The sequence below is a fragment of the Triticum dicoccoides genome, chromosome 5A (genome assembly GCF_002162155.2).
Source record: "Triticum dicoccoides isolate Atlit2015 ecotype Zavitan chromosome 5A, WEW_v2.0, whole genome shotgun sequence".
Lineage (NCBI taxonomy): Eukaryota > Viridiplantae > Streptophyta > Magnoliopsida > Poales > Poaceae > Triticum > Triticum dicoccoides.
In genome coordinates this window covers 59,438,960-59,449,977 of record NC_041388.1, presented here as the reverse complement: position 1 = coordinate 59,449,977, position 11,018 = coordinate 59,438,960, and the positions used below count along the sequence as shown (strand labels likewise).

General features: G+C 44.6%; 1 protein-coding gene across 1 annotated transcript; it reads right to left on the bottom strand.

Moving 5' to 3' along the window:
- Window positions 1-1,888: 1,888 nt before the first annotated feature.
- LOC119299298 (CBL-interacting protein kinase 4-like) lies at window positions 1,889-3,529 on the bottom strand. Its single transcript, XM_037576536.1, has one exon. The coding sequence runs from the start codon at window positions 3,512-3,514 to the stop codon at window positions 2,213-2,215; it is 1,302 nt and encodes a 433-aa protein (XP_037432433.1). The 5' UTR covers window positions 3,515-3,529; the 3' UTR covers window positions 1,889-2,212.
- Window positions 3,530-11,018: the final 7,489 nt, after the last annotated feature.

Below are 11,018 nucleotides of genomic sequence, written 5' to 3'. Positions count from 1 at the left end.
CTCTCCTCCTCCTGTATTGTGACCAGACAGGTGCATTCAAATACTGATTTCCTTTTCACCGCTTTACGGGGCGAGGTTACAATGGATAGCCAACTTAGATCACACAAAAAGTAAGCATCTTGTATGTATGTGCGACTGAGTGTCTTGATTCTCGAACCAATGACGAGGTGAGCTGAATTTCTGAGCTACCTCGTTTGTCAGTACTGGTTGTTCCATTCCCTCATGTCCAGGTCAGGTCACATTAGTTTTGCACAAAGAACTGGCAAATTGCATCTCCTGAGAGTAACAGCTTTGGCAATTTGCAGGTTGCAACACCATTTTCTAGATGTAAAGTGGTTCCCCTGCCCCATTGAGCATAGCAAAGCAACTTAGTGCCTGACACGAAACACGAACGAAAGCAGAGTGCTTCCTAGAGAAGTAGTAACAGGCAAGAAATTTCAGTGAGAAGCAGAGTTCAGTGGGTTGAACTTCATTCAGGGGAGCAGGTGATCACTCTGACATGACTAGTGACACCAAGCATGGTTATCTTTTCTTCATCGGCGAATTAGCTCTGACATTGTTGCATCATATCACACGATGTAGAGACTGGGAGGATAATCTTTCCATTGTGTCAAAAAAGGGGGAAAACCCTGAGACAATTTTCTGTGGTGTCTATGCTCTTACAAGAGAAACCTGCATTGCTGCTCTGAAGAAAATAGCTCCCACTGATAGCTGCTAGCTGCAAACTAAGGAACCAATCAATCACCTGTTGCTTTACAGAGTGTGCACAAATATCTTCCAACAAGGCCTCCTTATCAGTTGATGCGGCAGGTTGTTTCTAGCTATCTTATACCTTCACTTGATTGAGAGTTGATGCTACTGACATCTACTCCGCACCTACATCTATCTATCTATGGTCGCATTCGCTCCGAACATATCATGGCGAATCGACGATGCCGAGAGCCCTGGCAGCTGTTCATAGTCCTGGGAAACAACCAACGGTTGCCATGGCCGCAGGCCTCCCTCTCACTTTATTCAGGATAACATATCCTTCAGAAAGTTAATTCACCAGAAATGAAGCTCCCAGAGCCATTGATAGGGACACTCTACTTCTCAGCATGTATTTATTTTTCTCCGCGCACTTATCTCATTCAAATTCAAGAAAAAAATTTCTTGGAAAATAATAGGATAGAGACATAGAGGTTGAGTTGCTGGGCTAAAAAATGGCAACTAGTCTGCTCTGCTATGAACATAACAGAGCAGACAGGAGCCCTGGCTCGACGGATCTGAGGCTGAAACACGAGCTATCATTTCTGTGCTAGCAGGCCAGCCACAGGTGAGCCAAACATGTCACTGCTTCTGTGTCTGTCTGTTACTACAGTTTCGTTATCTTGATAGCACTAATCAAAGCAAAAGGTGCGTGTATCATTGTACGTTCACTCATTTGTCAAATTCTATAATGATAAACATAACAATTCAGATACCATAAATAGATGTCTCTTGGTGTTGTGAAAAATGCTCGAGTGTGCTGATTATTCAGGGGTAGCGGCTAAACTGTCGCGCGAGTGCTGTCAATGTTGTGAAATGATTAAGAGGCTGTCTAATCAGAGTAATTAGAAATGCCTGATTTTGACCGCGGTCTTGTTAATTAGAGTAGAAACTTCTTTTTACAAGTATTTTGTTAGTTAGTAATATTGTGCCTTTTACTAAACAAAAACGAGGTATGGCATATACATGAAGTATAAACTGTATAATAGTATTTTTTTAGAGTTACTATTTACCAGAATTTTGGTGAACATCATGCCTTTCATTTTTTTAAACTTGATCAGTTGCCTTCCAGTTAACTGATACGCAAAAGGCATAGTAGTATATCAAGAGCACACACTTATGGGCTAAATTCTGATTATTCGTCGGTTATTGTGGGCTAACTTCTCATTGATCTACAGTGTGCTGCTTACAGAGCTGAACATACATAGAACTTTGTTTCAATCTCTTCGATCTTTTGCACCGTCTTTACTTGCTCAACACATTCAGATTGTTGCCAAAAAACTTACCCTATCTTTTCTTGTATACAAATGGAACTTACATATAGCAGTGTACAGTGAAATATTCAAAACAGAAAACAAGTAAAAAAACAAACAAGCTAGATTCACATATATTGACATTTTAGAGTACCTTTTTACACCTCCATTAACTAGCTAAGCTGCAAAATAACTTCTTCTGAATAAGAAAGTTACTGAGCTTGTTCCAAATCTTCACAGCTATGCCAAGCTCTTACTACATCCCCTAGCTCCACCCTCAACTGGTCCCAACCAAACACTTGAACCTCGCCGTCGCCGTCGTCCATCTCCAGCCGCATCTCGACGAGCATTAGTGGCGGCACCAGCTCCGAAATCTCCACTGATATTGCCGGCCTCCCTGCTGGAGGACGGCGCTGGCACCCCACTCCTTTCTTCCCCACCACGACGTACCCGAGCTTCCCGCTCGCCCGGCTGAGCTGCTCCAGCGTCTGCTCCGGCGACGCTGTCGTCATGAACCGCTTCTCCCTGCTCTTGCTCCCGCCGAACAGCCCGGACAGGTCGAGCCCTTGCGACATGGATATGATGTCGAATGCGTTCACCGCCGGCGCCCGGAACGCCAGCGCGCGCTCTGGCTGGCCGTCAAGGAGGCCGTCGAGCTGCGAGTCGAGGCTGAGGGAGCGCTTGACGAACCATGGGTGCGTCGCCGCCAGAGCCTCCACGGAGACGCGGGTCGCCGGGTTCGGGTCGAGCAGGCGGTGCACCAGGCGGCGCGCCGGCGGGGACACCCAAGGCGGGACCTCGTACTCACGGCGGTGCGCCTTCCGGCACATATCAGGAATGTTCGCGTCGTCGAAGGGCAGGCGTCCGGCGAGGAGGACGAAGAGCATGACGCCGCAGGACCACGCGTCGGCCTTGGCGCCGTCGTATGATGTGTGGCGGAGCACCTCCGGCGCGGCATAGGCCGGCGTGCCGCAGGCGGTGTGGAGGCGGCCGTCGTCCCGGAGCGTGTCTGGGAGCGCCGATAGGCCGAAGTCGGACACCTTAAGGTTGCCGGCGCTGTCGAGGAGGACGTTCTGCGGCTTGACGTCGCGGTGCGTCACGCCGCGCGCGTGGCAGTGGGCGAGCGCGGCCGTGAGCTGCACGAACACGCGCCGCGCGGCCTTCTCCGAAAAGCGGCGGTTTGGCAGAGCGGCGAGCATGGACTGGAGGTCGCCGCGGGGGGCTAGCTCCATGACGAGGTAGATCCTGGAGCGGGTGGCGAGCACCTCGTGGAGGCGGAGCACGCCCGGGTGGCGAAGCCGGCGCATGGCCACCACTTCCCGGAGCACGCGAGGCGCCATGCCCTCCATACCCATCACCTCCGCCTTGTCGATCACCTTCACTGCCACTGGCTCACCGCCAGTGAGCGGGTGCGCGAGGTAGACCTTGGCGAACGTGCCGCGGCCGAGCAGTCGCCCGAGCTCGTACTTGCCCAGCAGTGGCGTGCTCTTGCTCGTCTTGCTCTTGCCGTTCATGGCGACTGCGTACGACCACTGACGACGTTCGTACCTACGTGCTGCTAGCTAGAAATCCAAAAGCACCTCAGCTCCTCAAGGTTAGAGATGCCACCGTGTACGTAGCATTAGGTGGTGGTGTTGGCTTTTTATATGGCTGAGTTGGCTGGCTGTGCAATTGTTTAGTTGTTAACTAGGGTTTAGGGCTTTCGTTACCCATGGTTAGTGCTAACTTCAACAACGTGGGTTGGTATATTATCTTCTCTTTTGTATATAAGGTCCTTTTACACCATTATTAATACGCAGTAGTTTTCTTTGAATATATGTACTGTGAGGCAATGGTCCCATAATCTTTTATTAATAATTAACAAACAGGGAACATGAGGTTAAAAAAAAGCACTGTTACAAACAGAAAGAGCAAAGGAAAAGAAAGTGTACACCTACCTATGGTTCAAGATGGCAATGGGGACGAAAACCATCAGGTTTTGCCTTCCCAAACCCATCCCCGCAAGAAAATCATAAAACCGTCCCCGTTCCCGTTCCCATCACCGTACGCGGGGCTAGTTTTCCGCCCGTCCTCTAAACCCATCGGGTTTCGGGGAACCCACCGGGAACCCACGAGAAAATCAAAATATTTAAACAAACATAGTGGCGACAAAGAATAACATTTCAGCGGCATAACTTGAGCAAATTTCAACAAAAAACAATAGTGGATGGTTCAACAGCTATATAGAGTGTATTTCAGCAGCACGATACCACATTTCAGCAACAAAGATGATCAGATTTGAGTCATACATGGTTCAACAAGATGTCCAATTACACAAGTTCTAAAATAGAATTCTTGGTTCACAAATGTAGTTCCGCGGGTATTGCCGGGTTTCGGACTCGGGGACTACCGAAATGGGTGTAGACCCACGAAACGTGTCGGGTTGTATAATGTGCCCAAAAACAGCCCCGCAGGGATGAAAAGATACCCATCCCCATCCCCCAATAGGGTAAAAACCCACGCGGACGCGGGTTTTGGGGCCCCATTGCCATCTTGACCTATGGTAAGTTGGCTATCCACATTAGAGCATCTACAGCCAGACTCAGCAAATCAGGCTCCTCAAATGCCCGCGGACGTGCTCGTCCGCAGGCAATGACCGGGCACTCCCTATGTCCGTGTCTCCACACCCAAATATCTCATATTCAGTCCCCTGTTTTCATACTAAATCATGCAATGTTGATAAATACTATGTAAATCATGAGCGGACATACAAATGCACAATTGGTTCATCAAAAGATCACAGCCGGATCATCGAAAGATAGCCAAAGTTCACATAATATACATAATACGCCAGACAAGTTCAAACTACAACTGAAAACTTGAAATCAAGATGGATCTTCACCACTTCCTCGCTGGCCCTTTGCCCTTCCGGTCGTAGGCGCAGCTGTAGGAGTCCGAGGTAGGAGGTGGGTCCACGTCGAAGCCGTCGGACCCGTCGAAGGAGGAGGAATCGGAGATGACGATGAAACCTTGCAAGCGCCAGACAAGTGGTCTTGTTGGCGCTTGAGCTTTGCCTCCTTTGCTGCCTCCCTCGCTGCCTCCGTCGCCTCCCCCTCGGATTGCTCAATGCCGAGCCGGAGCTGCTTGGCCTTGAGCCTCCGGAGCCCTTGAGCCTTCGACTCTGCCTCAGTCAGTGACCGGCAGCACAACCACTTGATGACCCACAAGTATAGGGGATCAATCATAGTCCTTTGGATAAGTAAGAGTGTCGAACCAAACGAGGAGTAGAAGGAAATGACAAGTGGTTTTCAGCAAGGTAATTTCTACAAGCACTGAAATTTTCGGCAACAGGTAGTTTGATAGCAAGATAATTTGTAATAAGTAACAACAGTAACAATAAGTGCATCAATGTAGCCTAATCCTTTTGATGACAAAGGACAGGCCGGAACGGTCTTAGATAATAAGTAAAGTGTTCTTGAGGGCACACAGGAATTTCATCTAGTCACTTTCATCATGTTGGTTTGATTCGCGCGCGTTCGCTACTTTGATAATTTGGTATGTGGGTGAACCGGTGCTTGGGTGTTGTTCTTACTTGAACAAGCCTCCCACTTATGATTAACCCCCTCGCAAGCATCCGCAACTACGAAAGAAGTATTAAGATAAAATCTAGCCATAGCATTAAACATATGGATCCAAATCAGCCCCTTACGGAATAGCGCATAAACTAGGGTTTAAGCTTCTGTCACTCTAGCAACCCATCATCTAATAACTACTCCACAATGCATTCCCTTAGGCCCAAAGATGGTGAAGTGTCATGTAGTTGAAGTTCACATAACACCACTAAGGGAATCACAACAAACATATCATCAAAATATCGAGCAAATATCAAATTCACATCATTACTTGCAAGATGACTTCTCCCGTGGCCTCAAGAACAAAGGCAGCCACTCACATATAATATTCATGCTCAAGATCAGAGGGATATTAAATAGCATAATGGATCTGAACATATAATCTTCCACCAAATAAACCATATATATAGCATCAACTACAAGATGTAATCAACACTACCAGTCACCCACAGGTACCAATGTGAGGTTCCGGCACAAAGACTGAACACAAGAGATGAACTAGGGCTTGTGATGAGATGGTGTTATTGAATATGTAATGAAGATTGTCCTCCCGAAGATGAGAGGGTTGTTGGTGATGACGATGGTTTCGATTTCCCCCTCCGGGAAGGAAGTTCCCCCGACGGAATCGCTCCGCCGGAGGGCAAAAGTGCTCCTGCCCAAGTTCTGCCTCGAGACGGCGGCGCTCCGTACCGAAAGTCCTCTCCTTATTTTTTCTAGGTCAAAAGACATTATGTACCAGAAGATGGGCACCGGAGGTGGGTCAAGGGGCCTACTACCCACCAGGGCACGCCTGGAGGGGCTGGCGCGCCCTGGTGCCTTGTGGCCACTTGGCAGCCCCCTCTGGTAGTTCTTTTCACCAATATTTATTATATATTCCGAAATAATTCTCGGTAAAATTTCAACTCATTTGGAGATGTGAAGAATAGGTATCCGTGGCATAGTTTTTTCAGGTCAAGAATTCCAGCTGCCGGTATTCTCCCTCTTTGTGTAAACCTTGCATAATATGATAGAAAAGGCATTAGAATTACTCCATGAAGTGTTATAAAGTATAAAAACACTATAAACAATAGTAAGAAAACAAGATGCAAAATGGACGTATCAACTCCCCCAAGCTTAGACCTTGCTTGTCCTCAAGCGAAAGCCAATATCGAAAATCATGTCCACGTGTTTAGGAAGAGAGGTGTCGATAAAAACGAAATGCGTACATAGTAGCGTCATGCATATTATTATAACATCAACAAACTTTATCATATAGCTTCTCATGAACAAGTAACAATTCATCACAACATCGAAGTAGAAAACATAAACTTTATTGAAAACTAACAAACTATGTTCTCAGTCAACTTTGCAACTACAATTCATTATATTTTCAGGAAGGGTCTCGTATCAAAGCCTTTTGGAAAGTCCACATACTCAACCAGCATTTAATCTCCTATGATTGCTAACACTCACAACATATATATGAGCAAAAAGTTTCAACCGGACACATAGAAAGATAGGGGCTTATAGTTTCGCCTCCCAACTTATTCACCTCAAGGGTGATGTCAACAATAATAACTCATGCTCACTCATATCCAATTGGGTATATGTGCCTAGATCTTTTCCCACCACCCAAAGAGAAAAATAAAAAGGAATAGAGAAAAATACTTTGACTCTTGCATAAAAAGTAAATACATAAAAGTAAAAGATAGGCCCTTCGCAGAGGGAAGCAGAGGTTGTCATGCGCTTTTTGGTTTTGTATGCACAATCTCTTAATGCAAAAGAATGTCATGTTATATTGCCCCTTATGATAGCAACTTTTATTATGCAGTCCGTCGCTTTTATTACTTTGCCATCACAAGTTCGTACAACGCTTATTTTCCCTTACACTGAAGGATCAAACACATTTAGGAGCAATTTTTATTGCCTTTTTGCACCGGTGACAACTTACTTGAAGGATCTTACTCAATCCATAGGCAGGTATGGTGGACTCTCAAAACATGGATTTGGGTTTAAGGGTTTTGGATGCACAAGTAGTATCTCTACTTAGTGCGGATTTTTGGCTAGCAAAGATAATGAGCAAGCACCACATGTTGAAGGATCTATGACAATATAACTTCTATGTGAATACGAACAAACATAAATCATTGCGTTGTCTTCCTTGTCCAACGTCAACAATTTGGCCTAAGATATTTAATGGGGGCTCACAATCATAAAAGATGTCCAAGATAGTGTATTTGCATGTGAATCTTCTCTTCACTTATTAATTCTTTCATGAATTGCATCATTGACCAATGCTATGTTTGTCAACTTTTAATAAATTTTACCACTTATACTTTTCCTTATGTGACGTCATTACTTACCATAAGATTAGCATATGATCTTTTTCATTATTTTCTTTATTTTGATTGGAACAGAAAAGTAAAGACGCAAAAACTCAAACTAAACTTTATTATATAACTCTCACTCGATTACATAGATAGATAGATCATGGAACTAGCACTTGAAAATAGATCATACAAAACTTTTATTCAACTAAATCACGAAATAGCTAAGGATCGAACTAAGATAGGTAAAGGTAATAGAAGTGATGGTGATACGATACCGGGGCATCTCCCCCAAGCTTGGCACAAGCCAAGGGGAGTGCCCACCCCTGATACGTCCATTTTGCATCATGATTTCCTGCTGTTATTTATAATGTTTTTATGCATAATAAAGTTTTATGGAGTAATTGTAATGCCTTTTATCTCTTAATATGCAAGGTTTACACAAAGAGGGAGAATGCCCGCAGCTGGAATTCTGGACTTGAAAAAGCTAAGTCAGAGTTACCTATTCTGCACAACTCCAAATAAGCTGAAACTTCACGGAGAATTATTTTGGAATATATGAAATATACTGGAGCAAATAACTACCGGAGGGGGCCACCTGGTGACCACAAGACACGAGGGTGCGCCAGCTCCCCCAGGCGCGCCCTGGTGGGTTGTGGTCAGCCCAGCCCACCTCCGGTTCCCATCTTCTGGTATATAAGTCATTTTGACCTAGAAAAAAATAAGGTGAAGACTTTCGGGACGGAGCGCCGACGTATCGAGACGGAACTTGGGCAGGAGCACCTTTGCCCTCCGGTGGAGCGATTCTGCCGGGGGAACTTCCCTCCTGGAGGGGGAAATCGAAGCCATCATCATCACCATCAACCCTCTCATCTTTGGAAGGCCAATCTCTATCAACATCTTCAACAACACCATCTTCTCTCAAACCCTAGTTCATCTTTTGTGTTTAATCTTTGTACCGGAACCTCAGATTGGTACCTATGGGTGACTAGTAGTGTTGATTACATATTTTAGTTGATTACTACATGGTTTATTTGGTGGGAGATTATATGTTCAGATCCATTATGCTATTTAATACACCTCTGATATTGAGCATGAATATCATTTGTGAGTAGTTCCTCTAGTTCTTGAGGTCACGGGAGAAGTCATGTTGCAAGTAATCATGTGAACTTGATGTGTTTGATATTTTGATGATATGTATGTTGTGATTCCCTTAGTGGTGTCATGTTGATGACCCACAAGTATAGGGGATCTATCGTAGTCCTTTCGATAAGTAAGAGTGTCGAACCCAACGAGGAGTAGAAGGAAATGATAAGCAGTTTTTAGTAAGGTATTCTCTGCAAGCACTGAAATTATCGGTAACAGATAGTTTTGTGATAAGGTAATTTGTAATGGGTAACAAGTAACAAAAGTAAACAAGGTGCAGAAAGGTGGCCCAATCCTTTTTGTAGAAAAGGATAAGCCTGGACAAACTCTTATATAAAGGAAAACGCTCCCGAGGACACATGGGAATTATCGTCAAGCTAGTTTTCATCATGCTCATATGATTCGCGTTCGTTACTTTGATAATTTGATATGTGGGTGGACCGGTGCTTGGGTACTGCCCTTAATTGTACAAGCACCCCACTTATGATTAACCCCCTTCGCAAGCATCCGCAACTATGAAAGAAGAATTAAGGTAAACCTAACCATAGCATGAAACATATGGATCCAAATCAGCCCCTTACGAAGCAACACATAAACTAGGGTTTAAGCTTCTGTCACTCTAGCAACCCATCATCTACTTGTTACTTCCCAATGCCTTCCCCTAGGCCCAAACAATGGTGAAGTGTCATGTAGTCGATGTTCACATAACACCACTAGAGGAAAGACAACATACATCTCATCAAAATATCGAATGAATACCAAATTCACATGACTACTTATAGCAAGACTTCTCCCATGTCCTTAGGCACAAACGTAACTACTCACAAATCATATTCATGTTCATAATCAGAGGGGTATTAATATGCATAAAGGATTTGAACATATAATCTTCCACCGAATAAACCAACTAGCATCAAGTACAAGGAGTAATCAACACTACTAGCAACCCACATGTACCAATCTAAGGTTTTGAGACAAAGATCGGATACAAGAGATGAACTAGGATTTGAGAGGAGATGGTGCCGGTGAAGATGTTGATGGATATTGACCCCCTCCCGATGAGAGGATCGATGGTTACGATTTTCCCTCCCGGAGGGATGTTTCCCCGACAGAACAGCTCCGCTGGAGCCCTAGATTGGTTCCGCCTCGAGACGACGGCGCTTCATCCCGAAAGCTTCCTCCTTATTTTTCCAGGGAGAAAGACTTCATATAGCAAAAGATGGGCACCAGAGGCCTGCCAGGGGGCCCACGAGGCAGGGGCGCGCCCAGGGGGTAGGGCGTGTCCCCCACCCTCGTGGACGGTGGGTGGGTCCCCTCTGGTGCTTTCTTAGCCCAATATCTTTTTATATATTCCAAAACTGACTTTCGTGGAGTTTCAAGACTTTTGGAGTTGTGCAGAATAGGTCTCTAATATTTGCTTCTTTTCCAACCCAGAATTCCAGCTGCCGGCATTCTCCCTCTTCATGTAAACCTTGTAAAATAAGAGAGAAAAGACATAAGTATTGTGACATAATGTGTAATAACAGCCCATAATGCAATAAATATCGATATAAAAGCATGATGCAAAATGGACGTATCAACTCCCCCAAGCTTAGACCTCGCTTGTCCTCAAGCGGAAGCCGATATCGAAAAATATGACCACATTTTTAGAGATAGAGGTGTCGATAAAATAAAATACGGACATGAGGGCATCATGATCAATCTTAGAACAGCAATATATATATATATATATATATATATATATATATATATATATATATATATATATATATATATATATATATGACTCCTCTTCTGTACTCTTGGGAGTATGTACTCCCATCCTCAATATACCTTATATACGCATTAATTATACCTCTTTATTATTCTCAATATATTTCACTAAATATTCTAAGATACCCCAATATGAGTTTAGTTGAAAAAATATCATCTGCGATGTACTTTTTGTAATATAC